Below are 20,759 nucleotides of genomic sequence, written 5' to 3'. Positions count from 1 at the left end.
GTACGGCCACATCGGTTACATTGTCGACACGGAACTTGAGGTGGGTGGTGAAGTCTACAGGTTGGGCAAAAGGGTTGGTTTCCTGTGTAGGGTTTCTTAGTTGGCGGGGCAGGGAGTGCTGGATTAGTTAAGGCATAGTTGTGGACTACAGTAGGTGTTGGGTAGGTCGACAGTGGGTTAGGCGCGTAAACTGGAGGTTGGTAGGTGGGTTGCTGGACAATGGGCGGGTTGGTAAGCGCATAGGCTTTGCGCCTGCGCTTGAGGTTGTTACGGTTTGAGGGTTCTGGCTTGGTTTCTGTTGGTTCTGGGACAGTCTTGGTGGGTTTGGTCTTCTCAGCTCCCCGCAGGAACAGGGTTCCTGCCCTGACATGGTTGTCGCTGAGCACAGCGGCCAACTCGATGGCGTCAGAGAGGGTTAGTGGGTTCCTGGCCCATACAGAATCTTGGATTTCCATGGGGAGACCCCCAAGGAACTTCTCGATGGCTCGGCGGGAAGGGGTAACTAAGTGTGGGACAAGCAAGCTTAATTCATGGAAGCGCGTCGCGTACTCGCGCGCTTCGCCACTGTACTGTTTCAGGTTCCAAAACTCTTCCTCCAAGCGCTTTACTTCGCTGGGAGGGCAGAATTCTCGCGTCAAGATTTCCTTGAATTCCTCCCAAAGCATGCTAGAAGCAGCCTCTGCGCCACGCGCATGAGCTACTCCGTTCCACCAAGTAAGCGCCCTTGATCCTAGGACACTTGAGGCGTATAAGGTTCGTCGGTCTGGAGGGCATTGGGTATGGAGGAAAGTGTTTTCAATTTTCTCGAGCCACTGGAGCATTACGGTGGCTCCTTCAAGTCCGGTGAATTTCGGAGGGTTACCCGCATTGAAGGATTTAATATTGTATCCGGAGGAGTTGGGATTATTTTGGTTTAAGGCTTGGGCTATCGCGGCGGCCATTTCCTGGGAACGTTGCTGCCTACGTCTGCGAGAGGCTTCTCTCCTTTGATAACGAGCTGATAGCGGAGGCATTCTATAAAAGTTTTAATTTTTGTTAATATCCTGGTATAGGAAATCGTTTTAGCGCATAGTATACCGTCGTAAAGCTTGTCTCGTGAAGTTAAATGCTATCAAATTTTGAAGTAAAATATGAATTTAAATGCAAACTTAATACAGGTAATGAATTCGAATTGGAAATCGACAATTCATGCATCACCATGACTTTCCGAATTCTCAATTTAAAATATACAAGTAAATGAGCATTGAAGTTGACAATTCATGTATCACCATGACTTTTCAAATCTTCAATTTAAAATATCGAGTAAATGAATATTGGAGATTGACAATTCATGTATCACCATGACTTTTCAAATCTTCAATTTAAAACATAAGGTTAATGGTAATTGAAAATCAACTATTCATGTACCACCATGACTTCTCGGATTTTCAATCCCCACAACAAACGAATATGTAAGGAAATAAATTGAAATTTAATAAAAATCGAAAGATCGCGAATAAAACATGAAATCAAGTGCTGCGTATGCGCCAGCATATTTTATAAATATCGAGTAAATAACAATTAGCGCGCAAACATGAGATATTTATCATGCGCGAAAAGGGACTCTTAGGTATTCTAGGTCGTTACGTCTAACCACCTATCCTAAAGTCACGGAGCTCTGATACCAATCTGTAACACCCCGACCGATGGCGGATTATAAATCGGGGCGCCACGTATTGTTTCATTACTCGCGACACTATTTGGGTGTCAATATTTAATAAATATATTTCCTTGCGCACGCGCAGAACATGACATAAAGTAATATAAATCATATCATAACTTAAAATATTCAAATAACATAAACTTGTCTTGTTACATTTTAAACTAGGTCCAAAAGAAAAGAAAACATCCTATGTGTCCTCAAGCTTCCAGAAACAGCTACAGCAAACCTGAACATGTGTTAAAATAAAACGTCAACACTTGCGTGTCGGTGAGAAATCAAGTTTAATACATATAAATAGATAACAATATCTGCGCGCATCATGTGTATAACTGGTGTTCAACAAGGGTGTAATCAGATTGGGATCAAGCCTTAGATCATAGCTCATAGTTCAATCCGTGCTCCCAATTGAGCACAAAAACAAGAAAACTGTGCAAGTGTAAACAAAAGAGAAATCATAAACGATAGTTCTCCCGTGTTCATCTAATGGATCCATGAAAACTGCGGAATAGGCCGACAAGACGGTTGATGATCCACACATACAAATAAACAGCCAAGTCTACGTCCATAACACATGGGGTTTTGCGCGACAAAAGTTTATAAACAAGTTTAAGACTCAAGTTTGTACGAACACATGAACATCCCAAAACATTAAAAATAAAAAGGGATTAGGTACGAGATTACTCACATGTAAACGGTGCGTTGAAAGGTAATGCAAGAACCAACTTTTAAACAAGCACAAGTTAACCTATAAATAAGGGGTTATTGGTTTAACGATTGGTTTTTATGTCTAGAATATATGTAAGTTAGTTAAACAAAATATATATATTTACCGAGATCTGGGCAGAACAGAAGAGAAGACGGAGGCAAAGAGAGTGGTGGCGGCTGAGGAACTAGGGCAGAGAGCAAAGGGAGAGAGATATGGGGAGTGTTTAAGTGTAGTGTGTGAAGTGTTAAGAAAATAGCTATATTTATAGGCAAACCCTAGGGAACACAATCCCTAGAAAAGAGGAAAAGATCTTATCAAATCAAGCAAAAGATATCAAAAAGCACAAGAAAACAAAAGCAAAAGATATGGAAAGATATGGCAGCTGGGGAACAGGAAAAAGGGCTGACGGGTTACAGAATAAAGCATGGGAGGAGTCAGATAAAACACTGTTCAAGGCATGCAAAAGAAGATTTCAAAAGATTATGTCAGTCACTTTTTCTGTCAACCAATAGGATTGGTGCGCATGCTGCGCCGAAAGTGGCTTTTCGGACAGATGTCGGAACTGACCTAAGGTGCTCAAACAAAATATAAGATATCTCAAAAGAATACAGGCTGACCTAAACAGAAGAAAAGACTTAAGGTTTAGCGTGAGAAGATACGAGCGCACGCGCGAGGGCGAAGGCAGACAGAACAAGCCTTAGCGTGCCGCGGGAAGAACTTAAATCCTTAGCGCGTCGCGGGAAGAACTACAAATCCTTAGCGCGTCGCGGGAAGAACTACCATTCTTAGCGCGCTGCGGGAAGAACTACAATTCTTAGCGCGCTGCGAGAACAGTTCGCCTCGCGTAGCAGGAACTGGTCTTCACGCAGGCTTCCTTGTAAGGAGTCTGGCGCGTGGAGCTGCGCAGACATCCTTAGGCGGGAAGAACCAAAGGACAAGCAAAGAGTTAAGGAAAAAGGGGGTTCAAGGCTCAAGGGTAAAGCAGAGGGGCGGGACGGCGACAAGAGAGAAAAGAGGCGGGAAGGAATTATTATTATTAGTAAGTAATATAAAAATATATATATAATTTATTTAATGTTAAATTTACAAAGTTTAATAATCAAATTATAAATCATAAAAAGAAGAATCGGATTCGAAAACGGGTACCTGGGTCGGGTCGGATTGGGCAGTTGTCACATGTAGTACCTTAAACGAGCTAAAGCTCGGCTCGAACTCGTTTGTGCAATGTAATATTAATGCATAAAAATCCAGAAGAGGAAAAACTTAAATTTACACAAGGCTCGTTAAGGCTCTTTGAGTTTAAATGAGTTTCCCATACAATGCCCGAGCTGGGGATCAATAACTAAACGAGCTTGAAGCGATATGGAAAACATTGATTCACTTATAAACAAGTCGGGCCGAGCACGAGCTCAGCTTGTTTTGACTTATGAGAGCTCGGGTTGGAGCTCTGCTCATTTCGACATCTTACTTTAAAGCTCGAGCTTGGCTCATGAGTTGTTTTTTCAAGCCGGAACTTGGCTCATTTTATTTATTTATAGAAACCATTATTGACCTGGCGCTTGTCTTATAGAAGGATATCCGTCTAAAGAGGTGGATGAGTTTTGCGCAAGTTATTTAGACAACATCAAAAGTATAGGTGTCCCTCAACCTCTTCATTGTTGGCTAAACCCCTATAATTACCTAGGTTTGATGATTTGTTGATATTTTGGTTATTTCTTCGTTTATGGATTATTATTCGTGGATTAAAATTATTGTAAACAACTCAATTGAAATTGACCTGATGTGTATGTTGGTCTGATTTATTGGTACTCCATAAGAACAATGGTTGGCGATTTGTTAACGCTTCATATTCTACTTATCTAGAGAGCTGAGAAGTGATAGATGATGGTTGGGCAAAATAAGCACATAAGGCAATCAAGTAAGCACGTATAGGGTCATAAACATATTACTAGAACTTTTCTAACGACCTATCTTATAACCTTCGGCTCTGATACCAATCTGTCACACCTCAACCTAAGACGGAAATGCCGGGGTGCGAACCGTTGGTTCACAGCTCACAATGTACTATCATACAATTTAAATATGACAATATCTAATTATTTATTTATTACAAAATTTCAATCAAGTAGACAAAGTTTAACAAATTACCAAAATAAAAGTAATAGACAAATATCCTTTATTTCATTAACTAAGGTCTCTCTAAGTGTTTTTTCATCTTAGCTTCAAACCAAATGATAATCTGCAAATGCGTACAAAATAATATAGATTTGTCAACATGAGGTTGAGTGAGAAAAGTCACTAGTTTTGACACTAATAATAATGTATAATTAAAATGAGCAAAACTGATATTGTGAGTATAAATCAATCAAACCATGAACAAATAGTTGTGTCAGTTGACCGTTGCCTTGCGAATCGGGTATTGGCTACAATGACTAGCATATACAAATGTGGGTTTCGGTTGAGCATTGCCATGCGAATCAAGATTTGGCTATTAAGACAATGTATGATCATACTATAATATGATTATGATGGACCTCTTCGAATGCGATAAGGTAAACAATTAAACAATTAAGCAATTAACATTTAATTGATAACACACAACACTCACAGTTTGCTAGTGCGAATAATATATAATATGTAAATACTAACAAAGTACACAAGTGTCCCCAAAACATTTATAAGTTGTAAAAAGTGGGGAATGACTTCTCACCTTGACGATTAAGCGAATAAATCGAGAGATAGAATAAACGAGCAAAGTTAACGTGACAAGTTTTCTAATCCAAATAGACCTAAGAATTATATTAAATAAAGTAGAGTCAAAAACGAGAACATAGCCACTGAAATTAATCCAAACGGAGATCTAGAACTCCGGTTATGAGATTTTCAGTAAATAAGCGAGCTGGGACTGACCAGAATCCGAACAGCAAGTCGGGAGCCGGGTTTTGGTCAATACACTCAAAATTTCGAAACAAACATAAAAGTCTTTTGTCTCGAACGCTAATTTTGACCAGAAGGTTGAGTAATCGAATAATCAAAGAATTTGATTATTATGCCCTAAAACGGGTCGGAAAGCAATTGACTGACAAAACCCTGCCAATCAGTAAAATTGATTGAGGGCTTTTGTTATTTATATAAAAATACACATTTTATCAGAAAATAACTTACCTGGAAAGATTAAGGAACAAGGAAATAAACGAGGTCAAGGAGCCTTGAAGCTTGAAAGTCAATGGAGGCTTGAAGAACTTGAATAATTTTGAAGAAATTGATAAAGGAGAAGGGAATTTCGTGGGATATGGGAAGGATGGCTGGAAATAAATAGTTTTTAGGGTGTAGAGATGTGTTTTGATTAAGTATAATAGGTTATAACTTGTTTATGAAGTAATCTGCTCGATTAGGAAACGAAATAAACTATTAATGAGTAAATCGGGTATAATAATTAACAAAATTCGGCTTGGACAACAAGAAAACGAGTTTGGACCTGAAATAACATTTCTTGGAGTTCAAATTTCCTTAATTTAATCGAAAATAGGAAATAATTGGCAAAATTAGTCCCTGTAGTTTCCGAAAATGCGTTTTTAGACATTTTAAACAATTTTAAGAGTTTCTAAGGACTATTTGGCATGATTGAAAGTTGTGAAAGTATAAAATAAGTTAAACTAAGTTAAATATCAATAAATACAATTTTTAAATAGTTTAAAAAGATCCAAATTAAATTCCCGAATTGGTTTAAACATTAACGAGTACAAATACAAAAACTCCGAATTGTTACATCTCCGCCGCCACCAAAACTGTAAGCCCTCGTACCTTTGACATTGCCACCTCAACAGATTGAGTTCTACCGTCGTCATTGCCGCTACCTGCACCATTACTATGGCAATGGTGACGATGTCAATGGGTGAGGTAAGGGTAGCGGTTGCATCGTTCATGACGGCAACGACAATGCAATGGTGGAGGTAGTTATGATTGATGACGACAATAGGTGCGATAACAGTGTTTCCTAGAAGATTCTAATTTCATCTAAATGCATATTGGAATTCTTTTATGTTAAATTTCCTTGGTGTTATTTTCAAATCGTTTTTAACCAAACATATTGAAAATTTTTATGTTTAAAACTTTAAATACACTTTAAAAAAATATCACGTACAAAACGATCAACTTTAGCAAGCAAACATATTAACAACCACCAACATGCAAAGAAAACATTTTGTTGAGAAAGAACAAAATACTAACTAGTTGGTTATACGTAAAATCATAGTTATTTATATGAGCATTTTTCAAATAAATGAAGAATGATTTGTTACACACGAAAGAATAATCAAAGTTTATTTTCTTAACAGTTAAGTGTCATTTTCATACCCGTGGTTTTCTTAATTACGCAACTTAGTACCATTTTAGAATTCATTGAAAACTGGATATCTGACATTTCAAAAACATGTCATTTTAGTACTTTTTTCTAACCTGTATATTTTATCTGTTATGTCAGGGGTAAATTGGTAATTTTGTTTATTCTATTTATTTTATCTTGAGTTAACCGTCAATTTCATGCCTGTGGTTTGTTAGATTACACAGCTTTAGTACCTTTTTCTAATTTATTGCAACCGAATACTCGGTTTAGTTTTGGATACATATGCAAACTAAAAAGACATTGCATATTAAAATTAAAATGTCATCTATAACCCTAAATGAACATATCACCCCTGTCATCTATCATTCAACCCCTACCTATTGTTCATCTTCAAGTTCAATGAATTATGATATGATGTTTGCCTACGTGGTTCGTCAACCAATGTTCAAACATCTTGAACATCATGTAACCCTGGTCGACATGTTTATTGTTGTGGTAGAAATATATGCTAAAATATTAATTTTTTTCACTTCTGACCTAATTAATCGATGTTGGTCCTCCAATTTCTGACCTAATTGATATTATACTAAATGGTGCGAAGCTGTAAGTTTGTTATTTGGCTTGATCCTTCAATGTGTCAAAGAACTAATTTTATAATACCATGATTTTTGAACAAAATTAACGCACATGAAGAAAATGAAAGAACACTAGCTAAGATGAACTCAAATATCTTGAAGCTACCGGATGAAAGCAATCAAGAACAAAAGCTAAAAATTATGTTATGCGTTTCATTGTGGTTTTTCATCTTCTATCATGTGTTAGTGATATTCTAATCGTAATATGTAATGTCTCTTTTGGTTTGTCTATATACCTAATTACAATAAATTCAAAAAAGATACTAAATTTGCGTAATTAAACAAACAATAGGTATGAAAATCGCATCAACTCTTTCCTTAATAAATTCTATGCAACTTCACATGATTCAACGAATTGTATTAAAACGTTTTAAGTTACTACCTCACTTTAACAACTATTGTTATCAATCATCATTTTCCTGAAGAAGCATCATAATCACTTGTAGTCCTGTGTTGCAAGGAATCAGTTTTGACACCATTCAAAAAAAAAAATATTATTCGAAGTTCTTGATGGAGCACTCCTTGCACTCAGGTCTCACAAAACAGATCATTAACATCATTTACTATCCTATAACCACTCAAACGATTTGTAGCACTCCTTTCAAGTACTCTCAACCTTCTCTTCTTTTTTCGAGTTATAGTACCCCAATTCTTCTCTCCAACTACCTCAAAAGCAGGCGACGGTATACCCACATAAAGGTACCATGCCCGGTAGAGGTTACCCACAGGCGCAGCTACATAATTTCAAGCCTATCATTGCAATCACAACGAAGAAACAAAAAGTAAAACCCATTGATTTAATATTTCACATAAAGGATCCACAGAATACGAAACACATAGTTTAGACATTCAACTCTTAACCAACGATTACAAAACCCGTGGGGAACGCTCTGTGCCTTGGGATTTTCAGGACGGCGTCGTTTCATTCCATCTACATTCCTACGAAATACACCTGGTTGAGTACATGGCCACAGATGAGTCAACCGCGGGTGCACCATAAACCCTAGGGTGGTCACTCTCCACACCATAATCCATCATCGGACGGTACTCCAAATCCTCATCATGATCACGCACAAATTCCGGGATCTCCGTCTCATTTCTCCTCACGTGGTCCCACAGATAATCCAATCGACTCACGTACTTGAGCTTCCCATATAACCTGCACACACACAGAGGATTATCAACGGCGCACTGACAACTTGTACGGTACAAGTAACCAAAGCGCGTACCCTCCGGAAAACATGAGACGGCCGAAAGTGGCGAGGAAGAGCCTGGACTGTAGATCCGGATGAAGGAAGTAAACCGTTTCGAGATTCTGTTTGACGGTGATCGGAATGGAATCGTAAACCGATCGCAGGAAGGATATTCCGGGGAAATTCTCGCTCTTGCAAACTTCGGTGTGAATATAAACCACCGCAAACGGCCGTTCAAGTTTAGGAAATATCTTCTTCTCCAAATACAAATTCAACACATCCAGACTTAAATCACGAGCTGCAACAACAGATCATATATTAGATCATATAATCCCTAACTTGTTTTCGCTATCACACTAGCCATCCATTGAGCTTCGATGGTATAATAGATCATATAATTATAAACTTACCTGGAAAGTATTTTCCGATGACTCGAAGGATTTTACGGCCGCGTTTGTCTCGGCCTTTGATTTTGAATATTTTAAGTTTTTTGATGAGTTTTTCATGCTCCGGTGACAGTTCTTCCGCCATGGCCGCCGCTGATGACTTGAATAAAGCGATTCGATAGAATCTTGATTGAGATAAGATGAATGAAACTGTCGATAAGATTTATTTATTTATATCAAAAAAGAGGATTCGATAACTTTGAATAATAAAATAATGGAAGATGGAGATGAACATTTAAGGGCGGAATGGATATGCCGGAGGAATATTCCAACTTTGGACGGTTGTGATGAGTTATGGGGCAGTACGCTTTGGAATTTAGGCCGTTGCTTGTCGCCCTGATCCTGACCGTTGGTTGATTCTAGGGTTATTGGCCGTGATTGACGGTTCTACTTTTGTTTTGACCTATGGTTATTGTTGCTTTAGGAAAAGGTCAATCTTTGAACAGTTTTAGTAATGTCTTATTTATTTTTTATTATTCTTATGATTAACGTTAACATCAGTGCGTATACTTTTAAAGATGCAAAAATATTATTATCCCGTTTCTTATGCATGTTCATTGTTAGGATTATTAAAGTAAGATATCCGAAATATCCAAAATTATTCAAAATTTATAAATAATATTTATTTTTTAATAATTAAAAAAATATTTCGAATAGTTTAGATTTCCTAACTATCTGAAAGTTTTCAAAATCACTATCTGAATTCGAATTCGAAAATTCTGATATCCGAGATTCGGATATCTGAAATTTTGGATATCCGAGATTCGGATATCCGAATTGTCGGATAATTCGAATTCAAATTTTCAGTTATTTCGAAAACGGATTCTGATTTTTTTAAACACCCCTACTCATAGTGATACGTTTGTGATCGCAACAATTTTAGTTTTATGGGTGGGTTAGTATAGTTTTTGTCACAGTTATACACGGAAAATAAAATAATGGATAATCTAAAAAAATGGAATATTATCTCTTTGTTTTAATAATTATCATAAACTTGTAGAAATCTTGTTACAATGTAAAAGATTGACTTCGGAAATTTTTGCAATACTTTTAATGATATATTTAAAATATTCTTTTTGTATTATTGTTTATCTAAAATAAAACATTAGTTAATTATCATAATTAAGAATGTCATATACGTAACTTTGAATTCTAGTAACAAAAGAGTTTAAAATTGTGTGTGTGTGTGTATGTATATATATATATACTATTTTAGGAAATTGAATAATAAAAGTCAATTAAGTGATTATTGAATTTAATTAATAATGAATTAGGTGGAAATATTATAAACAGTAATAGAATGTGTGACATTTTATGTGGACAAGCTGTATGGTGCCATGTGAATAATATGTTTTTGTTTTAATAACATAGTTAGATTAGATATGGGTAGTCGCTTATTTTCTGTTTTTGGATACGGATTCGGATAGTCATATCTTTGAAATTTCGGATATCCTATTTTGAACACCACTAGTTTATAGTATAGGCATAAAGTCTATATATTGAGTTTGTACGTTGTTCTTTTTTATGAATGAAATGTGAAAATGTTGATTTGACACACATAGTCTCACTCCCTCCCCCTCTCCATCCATCTCTTTCTATACTTTCTTTCAGAAAACCGAAGTTGATTAGCAACCCTAATAATTGGCATTCAAAACCAAGTTCCATCAGAAGGTGTAAAATGCCTACGTGAGACTCAATTCCTAGATCTTCGACGAGCTCCGATCAATTTGAACCGCGTTTATAGCCCTTTACACCCTTACGCCTCTAGAACTTGTATCTGCTCCTACGTCACCATCGCCAAAACCATCTCGCTCGCGTTGTACCTCCATCCCATGATACAAGAACCTCTCATGATACAAGAACCTCTCAAAAAAATTCCATCAATGTTGGGGTTCCACAGTTCCCATGTTTCCACATATCCCAAAAATTGCCAACCTCTCATGAACATGGACTTGCTGCTAAAGTTGGGTCTGATACTAATGGCATGTGGAAGGTTGCTTATTGGATAAATAAGCTATGCATTATCTTTACTTAAAAAAAATCAAACTATTCATCATAGTGGCAACTTTATGCTTGGTAGTTTAGGCGAGAGAATTTAATAGCGTGGGCTATATATGTTGTCAGATTGAACTAAAGGTGAGTTCTGTATAGGATTGGCGATATGCCCCAAAAAGAACAGTGCGCTACCCACCGTGGTTTTGTACAAAGTTTTCAATTTTGACCAAACTCCCACGATCGATACCTCCTTTAAGACTTCTCTTAGCACTCGATCACCAAGACTCAAAATGATAAAGCCATATGCCTTCTCTAAGATACCTTTCTTCTCTTTGTCATTTAATGTCGCAGGTAAATTGGCTTCCCCTAACAACATATCACTAGTCCCATGATGAGCAAGAAAAACTCGCATTTTTACCCTCCATAACTGAAATCATTCTATCTATCGAATTTCTCTAGTTTGAATTTCACTGGAAAGGAATAGGAAGGAAGAATTCTCTCGAACTTAATAAAGAGTGGTGCACAAAATGAATGGAGAAGCAGGCTTTTATTTAGACTAAAAGGAGAAGGTTACTTTAAGAATGTTTTAAATGATGAAATTGATTAAGGGGTGATTTGAGGGAGGCAGTTTGACCTTTTTAAAAATGTTTAAAAAATGTATTTGTATATGAAAACATATGGTAAGAAAAAGATGTTACAATATTTATTTGATGGATGCACATGTTAGTAAAAAGTATAGTGTAACATGTAATGTGTCATATTATCCATGAATGTATATAATTGTTATGAAAATATTTCTTATGGTTAAAACATACTTTATTACTATTCAAAGCTTCTAAGGTCGGATTACGTCACATAAATTCTAAAAATGAGTTGTGCGCATAAAGTGACATAAGTAAAATAAAATAACAAGGATTTGGAATTAAAAAAATTCAAAGGGGTACGGTTTTCTGGTATAGAATTTGACGAATATCACACTCTTTTTCACTCAAATTCAAAACTTTCTCTCTACTAGAAACCAAAAAAGATCCCAACTCTAACCCTATCTCGGAATTAACGCAAGGTTCGGTTTTAGCTTACAACGAATGGGTCAAATATAATGCATACCTCGAGCAACAAGGTCTTTCTAATCAAACCTTTCAAATCAAAGAGGATTGTGGGAACGTGTTCGTGCCGTGAACAAGACGTAGATCGGTATCTAGAATCAACGTGAAGGTGCGGAATCCCTAAACGTGATCGAAACAACAAGGTTTCTCATTATCTTCTTTCTATTTCTCACACACACATATATATATATATATATTAAAGTTTACAATAAGATATGACAAATATTAGTACAGGTACGTTCTGGACCAAAAAGTTATGAATGCATATGTCAAGATTACTATTTATAGGGAGGTTAGAACATTTCTGGCGCATAAGTACATATGCGGCGCATAAGTACTTATCCGGGCGCATAAGTATCCGGGCGCGTAAGTCCGGACAAATAAATTATACTCTAGAAAACTTATACTCCAGAAAACTTATACTCCATAAAATTGTTTCGCGCATAACTTTCTGTTCCAGCCTCCGTTTCGCGTGCCGTTTGATGCGTTAGAACCGTAATTGATGCAACCTTCATTTGATAAAGACGAAAGAGATAGACGTATGCACTAACAGACTCCCCCTCTCTTGGTTCAGCACAAAATCTTGAACATAAATCCAATGGACGTCCACATAATCACACCGACAATGATCTGAGTTCGACTTCAGTATGTTCTAGGTAACTTGTTTCTAGTTCTTTAACACTATTCAAATGCTAAATACAATACTCAACTAAGCAGTTAATGCGGAAAAATATCGGATGTCGGTTATCGCAGTGAGATATCGGTAATTTTTAATATCATGTAAAATTCATATATATAGCAATTTAACACTAATAATTTAGTATAGTCTCCTACCATTAACAAATTAACCTTTTGCAAATTACAAAACACTAACAATCGTATAAAGTAAAAAATTGATTAAGACTTAAAACAATAATATTGAACACTAAAAGTTGATAATTAATACTTAAAACACTGATATCGGGAATATTGGTGATATATTGGTCAAATATTAGTCCAATATCAAACATCGGTCAATATCGTTGATTTTATCGGTACCGATATTCTGAACCGATATTCTGACTTATATATCACCAAGGAACCGATAACCGATATATTACTGATATATCGGTGATATATCGGCGATATCGACTGCATAGGTACTCAAGAAACCATAGAGCTTGTAGCACTATTGTTTGATTGCTTAAAGTTTATTAAAATCAGCATTCCACAAAATGCCGCCTTTCATAGATAAGTTATGACTAAACGGCATGTTTCACTGAACCCTGCATTCAGTTTTTATTGAACAGCTCTAAGTTCATCAGTTGTATGATTTGGGGAGTTATGTATGACAAATTATCTAGCTCTTACGTACTAACCGATGTTAATTTAAGCTGCTGTTCTTATAATTGTAACAATTCAGACATGCACTTTCTCAGGACTTTCCATACCTGCTTTTGTTGATTTGTATTCATTCAATTAGTATGGTCTTTCACAAATTTATGTATACATGTTTTTCCTACTGATAACTTTTGTACCTGAAGAGGTATGTACCCGCCTCAACATCGAGCGAGGCGGGTCAACCCATAAGATATAGACAAGAGACTTGAAATCAAGATATTATGAAGGCACAAAGCCAAAACCTATGCGCATGGCGCATATCACATATGCTCACGCATATCACATATGCTCATGCATCACATATGTTCACGCGTATCACATGCTCGCGCACCATATATGCTCACGCATATCACATCTGCGCGTGGGGCATCTGCGCGTGGCGCATATCGCATGCTCACGCATCATATATGCTCACGCATATCACATCTGCGCGTGGCGCATATTACATATGCTTGCGCATATCACATCTGCGCATGAAACATCTGCGCGTGAGAATAAAGAGAAGACTTCGCGCATCCTCAGGATAAGCGCATATCACACGTGCACATAATCAGCCTCGTCCTTATCCAAATCAGGATAAGGACAACCTTGATTGTGCTCGTCAGCAAACCTTCCAGAAGGTATCCTTTAAGGAATAAGAATATTCTGATGTTGACAGCTACCAATGAAAGGTGGACAACTCAGCAAAACCCATGTGCTACCACGTGATTGCACATGGGTCAGGTGAAATACCTGGGTCAGAGAATAATCAATGAAAAAGCACCAGGTGTCCTAAGGACACGTGGCGCAAAGCAACAGGAGGAGGCCAAAAAGGCCCTAATGGGATCTGAGCCCAATCATTGGAAACCCTAGCACTATAAATACCACACCACCTCCACAAGGAGAAGGGGAGGCAACAGTAAGCAAGAAAATACATTCCAATTCATTACTCACTCTCATATTATTATTATCTTCTCCTACAATCTCTTATTCTCACACCGGAGGGTTACCCCAAAGAGGACCCCTCTGTCCCTTTCTGAGGGGTAAGTTCACGGTGCTGCTCGTTTTGTAGGTGGAAGAACTCATACTCCGGAGAACCATCGGTGAAATAGCATACTCATACCCGAGGAAAGTTGATCGTCTACCAGTGAGCCGATCCACGTTTCTTCATTGGCGCCATCACCTGTTACAACGGCAACAAAATCTCATCAGTTCTCTCTGAAAAACTTCACCATGGTTTCTGGTATTCGAAACAACGATCAAGTTCTGGAGGATATTGAGCGTGAGGATGTTAATGAGGGACAGCAGTTTCTGAGGGTGCCGCGTGATTCTGTGCGCACCACCAGTAACCATCCTTTCATCACAACTCCTCATAGCCAGACTGAAACTCCTCCAGACGATCTCACGTTCCAAAATCTTACCGGCGCGAAACAAAAAGGACCAATGGGTCCAGAAGATGAAACCAATGACCCTAAAGAATGGCTCATAAACGAGCAACGACGTCTAATGGACAAGTACAATGAGCTGGTCAAACACAAAAAGTTAGCCGACTTAACACAAAGGCTAGCGTTTGATAAGCAAACCTTTCAAGGAACAACAAAAAGGGCACGCGCGCCGGAAGATGGTCACTCTGTTCACACTGAACACGCTGAGTTTAGTGATGAAGAAGTGCACAGCATGAGGAAGACGCGAGATACTCATGCAGGAGGCTCACAGCTCCGCGCGCACATGAACATGGCACCTGGAGCCAAAGCCGATCTGGATCTGTACACACCGTACAGCCCACCAGTGAGAGGGCAAGTGGACGTAACCACACCGTACAGGCCAGCCATCTTGGTGAAGCATTCAAAATTCACTGAGCGCATCGCGAAGGCTCCCATTCAGCACAAAACCAAGATGCCAAGTGGTTTGGGCAAGTACGACGGCAAAACTGATCCAGACGATTTCCTACAAGGTTTTACAACACTGGAAACCTAGAAAGCTGGACGATGCCGACATGGTGTCACATGTTTGCTCGCTGCCTTACGGGCGCGGCGCGTGTCTGGTTCGAAAGCTTGCCGACTGGACAAATCGATGGGTTCGAAGAGCTGTTGGAAAAGTTCCAAGCTCACTTCGTACAGCAGCGCAGACACACGCGCGACCCTGATGACATCATGCACTGCGTGCGCAGGAATGATGAAACGATTGAAGACTACATAACTCGTTTCAATCAGGAATCTCTTGCCATTGGAGGTATCACTGAGCAACTCTGGCGCGTGGCCTTTATTCAAGGTGCGCGCAGTGATCAACTCCGCAGAGCTCTCGTGAGCAGAGATGGCATGCCAACCACTTGGGCTAAGCTAATGGAAGCATCACGAGTCTTCGCGCGAAATGAAAAACAAATTGCCCAAGATAGAGCAAGAGAAAGAGGGCATCAAGCAGAGGCACCGCGCAACAACGAAAGAAGGGGCAAACAAAACTCTGTATGGTCCAGGTTGCAACAAACCAGTTTTTCTCCCGCAAAAAAGCAGGCGCAGCCAAGCTCACCCCAGCCCCAAAAAGACATTCGTAATCGCGGAGAGGGTGACAAAAGGGAAGGTGGCAGAGATCCTAACAGACCTCTACCAAGAATATGGACCCCCCTCACTAAAACGCCTTCACAAGTGTTAAGCACTGAGAATGTCCAGTTCAAAAGCCCCAAGCCACTACACTATAAGGGACCATCAAACAGTGGCAAGTATTGTGAGTTTCACAAGTCCACAGGGCACAACACCGATGCATGCCACCATTTGAAGGATGCAATTGAAAAAGATGTGAAATCAGGCAAGTTGGCTCACCTGGTGAAAAACCCAAGACCAGAAAATGAACAACCAGAAGGAGCCCCAGCCAACAAAAAGTTCAAAAGAATCTGTGTAGCCGAGGGAGGAAGGCAAGGGCAACGATCGAGAAAGAGAAGCGCGTAAGTCCAAGGAGATTGGCGCGAGCAACAAGTAATCTTCCCAAGAATCAGGGGAGGCCCTTCTATCAGCAGTCCTCTAGTCATCACTACACACATTGCTCATTATGAAGTGTCAAAAGTCCTGGTGGACACTGGCAGTGAATCAGACATCATGTATTAGCAATGTTTCAGGAAGTTGGATCCAGCAGACCAAGCAAGGCTCGAAATTGTGAATGCATCAATCTCTGGTGTTTCAAACGAAATCATTCACCCCCTAGGTCAAATACAATTTGAACTAACTATGGGGGATGAGAAACACAAGCGAGCCGAAATTGTCAACTTCTTGGTCTTGCCCACCACTTCATGCCACAATATGATCTTGGGTAGAGGAACGATTGCCCAATTCAACGCCATACCGTCGCCAGCGCACGGCGCGTTGGGGTTCCCAACACCAACAGGTGTAACGTTCGTATACCGAGATCATTTGTGCGCAGTGACAAGTATACCGCGGGAAGGGAGAATGAAACTTCCAATGGCAGACAACACGCCAGAGGAATGGATTCTCAACCCAAAATTCCCAGAGCAAACAATCACAATTGGAGCTACGATATCAGACGACACGAGGTTGAGAATGAAAAGATTCCTCACAACATATATGTCGGTCTTCACGTGGCAACACTCTGATATGACTGGGGTTCCGCGAGACCTGGCGCAACATTCTCTCAACACGTTCAAGTCTGTAGAGCCAATTGCTCAAAAGAAGAGAGTCATGGGGGATGAGAAGGTGAAGGCCATGAATGAGCAAGTTGAGGATCTACTGCGCGCAAACATCATCCGCCCGATACGATACCAGACATGGGTAGCCAATCCTGTGATGGTAAAGAAGAGCAACGGGTCATGGAGGATGTGCATTGACTTCAAGGACCTCAACAAAGCATGTCCAAAAGATTGTTACCCCCTCCCAAACATCGACGCAAAGGTGGACTCGGTGGCGCCATTCAAGTTCAAATGTTTCCTGGATGCCTACAAGGGCTATCACCAAATTCAAATGGCACCACAAGATGAGGACAAGACTGCCTTCAGAACCGACAAGGGTGTTTTTTGTTACACAAAAATGCCCTTTGGTTTGAAGAATGCAGGAGCCACCTACCAAAGACTTATGGATGCTGTTTTCAACGAGCAAATTGGAAGAAACCTAGAAGTCTACGTGGATGATTTGGTGATTAAAAGCAGGGAGGAAAAACAAATGCTCAAAGATATCGAAGAAACCCTTTCGCGCCTAAAGGAAGTAAACATGAAGCTCAACCCGAGCAAATGCACTTTCGGCGTACAAGAGGGGAAATTTCTAGGTGTAATGGTCACCAAGGATGGGTTCAAGGTGAACCCAGTGAAGGTGGAGGCCATCCTTGACATGCCCTCGCCATCCACCATGAAAGAAGTTCAAAAGTTGAATGGTAGATTGGTATCAATCAACAGGTTCCTAGCGAACCATGCAAGCAAATCTACCCCATTCGTTAACACATTGAGAAATTGCCTAAAGAAAAGCCAATTCAAGTGGACGCCTGAGGCTGAGCAAGCTTTCAATGAGATAAAAGAATGTCTGATAAATCTGCCCGCGCTCACAGCTCCACTGCCTGGCGAAACTTTAACATTGTACCTATCAGCAGGAGAACGCACCATCGGCGCAGTGTTGTTGGTGGATCGCAAGGGAATCCAAACACCGATATATTATGTGAGTCGGGTGCTGACAGATCCTGAGACGAGCTACTCCATCATGGAAAAGTTAGTTTTGTCACTAACACACGCGTCGCGCAAGCTTCATAGATATTTCAATGGTCATCCTATTGAAGTTCTGACTGGTTACAACATCCAGCAAGTCTTGCGGCGTCCCGCGCTCTCAGGAAGGCTGACAAAATGGGCGCTGGAATTAGGAGAGCACACGATCGCCTATAAGCCCCGTCCAGCAATAAAGGGACAAGTCTTAGCTGATTTCATCGCAGAAATCCCTGAAGGAAAAATTGAAGAGGCCCAGCGCGAGGTAGATCCTCCGCGAGCCAATGATGAAGAGAATGTTTGGAGATTATTCACTGATGGAGCTTCAAACAACGAAGGGTCCGGCGCAGGCCTCAAACTGGTGGATCCAGAAAATCATGAGTATACTTATGCAATCAGGTTGGATTTCAAGAGCACCAACAATGAAGCTGAGTACGAAGCCCTGCTGGCTGGCCTGCGCATCGCGCACAAATTCGGAGTTAAAAAGCTAGAGGCCCATGTTGATTCATACTTGGTAGCAGCACAGGTCAATGGGCTTTATGATGCCAAGGAGAACACCATGCCTCTGTATCTAGAGCAGGCGAAAAAGCTCATCGAGCAATTTGACTTCTTCAGAATCATACATATTCCGCGCAGTGAAAACAAGTCTGCTGACGCGCTGAGTAAGATGGCATCAACCAACTTCGATCACTTTGGCAAAGATGTCAGGGTAGAAGTAATGAGCAACCCGTCGGTGGGAGCGAAGTCTGTCCTGGTAATTCATACAACCCCTTCATCATGGATAACTCCAATAATGGAATTCTTGAAGGAGGGAAAGGTACCGGACGATCGCGCGCAGGCGAGAAAGATAAGACACAAGTCGCAGAACTATGAACTGCTTGATGGTACATTATATCGACGCTCTTATCTTGGACCACTCATGAAATGCCTAGATGCTGAGGAAGCAAGGTATGTGATCAGAGAGATACACGAAGGAATCTGTGGAATACATGCTGGCCCGAGCATTGTGGTTGCCAAGGCAATGAGCACAGGTTACTATTGGCCAGGCATGTACTTGGACGCGTTAAAAGAGATCCAAAAATGCAAAGCGTGTCAGAGCTATGCGCCAAACACCATGCGGCCAAAGAACAACTTGATTCCGGTGACCTCCGCATGGCCTTTCCACAAATGGGCAATCGATATTGTGGGTCCCCTAACGCAAGCGCAAGGGCAAGTAAAATTTTTGGTAGTGACAGTAGACTATTTCACAAAATGGGTTGAAGCAAAACCACTAGCAAAAATCACAGCCGAGGCGATGAAGCAGTTTATTTGGAGCCACATCATATGCCGTTTTGGCCTTCCCATGGAAATTGTGAGCGACAATGGCAAACAATTCACTGACAGGAAGATATTCAGCTGGCTCAAGGAATTGCGCATCAACCAAATTTTCACTTCAGTATACCACCCTCAAGGGAATGGCCAAGTGGAGCGCGCGAACCAAAGCTTGCTAAATGGGCTGAAGAAAAGGTTGGAGGGAGAATCCCATTCTTGGGTCGACGAGCTACCTAATGTCCTGTGGGCGCACAGGACATTAAGCAAAACCAGCAATGGCGAATCCCCGTTCAGCCTAACCTATGGAACGGTGGCTATGATTCCAGCAGAAATTGGATGCCCATCCCATAGAGTGCTCATGATGAACAAGATTGATAACGAGCGCGAAAGGAGGTTGGATCTCAACTTGCTTGAAGGGCGCAGAGAGGCGGCTATCATCAATGAAGCCAAATACAAGAAAAAACTGGAAAAATATTACAATCAGCGCGTGAAAGAATGCCACTTCAAGAAGAATGATTTTGTCCTTCGAAACAATGAAGCTAGCCGCGTGATACCCCCGGGAAAGATGTCCCCCAATTGGGAAGGACCTTATCAAGTCTCGGAAGAATTGGGAAAATGCGCATACGCTTTAAAAGATTTGAATGGAAAAAAGATCCCGCGCGCATGGAACGCAGCACAGCTTAGAAAATGTTTCATGTAAAAATTGTCAAGTTTGTAATCAAGGCTTTTTAAGCCATTATGAATAATGATACGCGCTATCTTCTCTTAATGTGTGTTCTATTACTTTTTGCATACATGTTTCACACTTCCCTTTATTAATTTTGAGCAATATGACAACATTGTATTGACATCAAAACAAAAATAAAACGAAGTAAAACATACATGCGCGAGCTTCAAGCTCATTCGCGTTAACGAGTTTTAACTCTAAAATGTCAGGGCCTTAGCCCAATAATATGAGCCTTAGCTCAGGGCCTTAGCCCAATAATGTGAGCCTTAGCTCAAATCACTCACAACATCCATCCTACATGCTGCGCAGCCTGACCATAAAAATACCTAAGCACAACTAAGGCAAAGCACATGCCAAAACATAGTTGTTAAGGTTTCAGGTCGAGGTCGCGCATGGAATTGTAATGGATATCAGAGTAACACATACTGACACGTAAAGGCTAAAAAACTCATAATTCCCTATAATAAATGCGCGATAACGTCGCGCAAAAGAGGAATAATGAAACGCCAAAGCACGTGTCAACATAGTCAGGATATTGCAAAAT

The 20,759-nt window shown here is 40.0% G+C and overlaps 1 protein-coding gene and 1 pseudogene across 2 annotated transcripts in view; one reads left to right on the top strand and one right to left on the bottom strand.

Annotated features, from left to right (window-relative positions):
- Window positions 1-8,263: 8,263 nt before the first annotated feature.
- LOC143558219 (uncharacterized) lies at window positions 8,264-9,128 on the bottom strand. The gene is made up of 3 exons (XM_077047102.1): window positions 8,992-9,128; window positions 8,618-8,879; window positions 8,264-8,547 (listed from the first exon to the last, which is right to left on the bottom strand). The coding sequence occupies exons 1-3, from the start codon at window positions 9,110-9,112 to the stop codon at window positions 8,328-8,330; spliced, it is 603 nt and encodes a 200-aa protein (XP_076903217.1). The 5' UTR covers window positions 9,113-9,128; the 3' UTR covers window positions 8,264-8,327.
- A 113-nt stretch (window positions 9,129-9,241) lies between these two features.
- Window positions 9,242-20,759, top strand: part of LOC143558213 (serine/threonine-protein kinase STY17-like) — a 30,696-nt pseudogene continuing 19,178 nt past the window's right edge. The window contains exons 1-2 of the transcript XR_013139698.1: window positions 9,242-9,329; window positions 9,391-9,457. The product of XR_013139698.1 is annotated as a serine/threonine-protein kinase STY17-like (transcript). The remainder of the gene's footprint in view (window positions 9,330-9,390; window positions 9,458-20,759) is intronic.

Source organism: Bidens hawaiensis, unplaced genomic scaffold, assembly GCF_021521415.1.
Source record: "Bidens hawaiensis isolate Kalapana, Puna unplaced genomic scaffold, B.hawaiensis_p1.1 tig00019361_1, whole genome shotgun sequence".
NCBI lineage: Eukaryota > Viridiplantae > Streptophyta > Magnoliopsida > Asterales > Asteraceae > Bidens > Bidens hawaiensis.
This window is presented reverse-complemented; position numbering and strand designations above follow the sequence as displayed.

What these genes read in the sequence shown, in the direction of transcription:
- LOC143558219 (XM_077047102.1), bottom strand. Translation starts at nt 9,112, where the DNA reads ATGGCGGAAGAACTGTCACCGGAGCATGAAAAACTCATCAAAAAACTT. An exon ending in CATCGGAAAATACTTTCCAG is followed by an intron (nt 8,880 to 8,991) that starts GTAAGTTTATAA and finishes CTGTTGTTGCAG; the next exon opens with CTCGTGATTTAAGTCTGGAT. An exon ending in CGTCTCATGTTTTCCGGAGG is followed by an intron (nt 8,548 to 8,617) that starts GTACGCGCTTTG and finishes GTGTGTGTGCAG; the next exon opens with GTTATATGGGAAGCTCAAGT.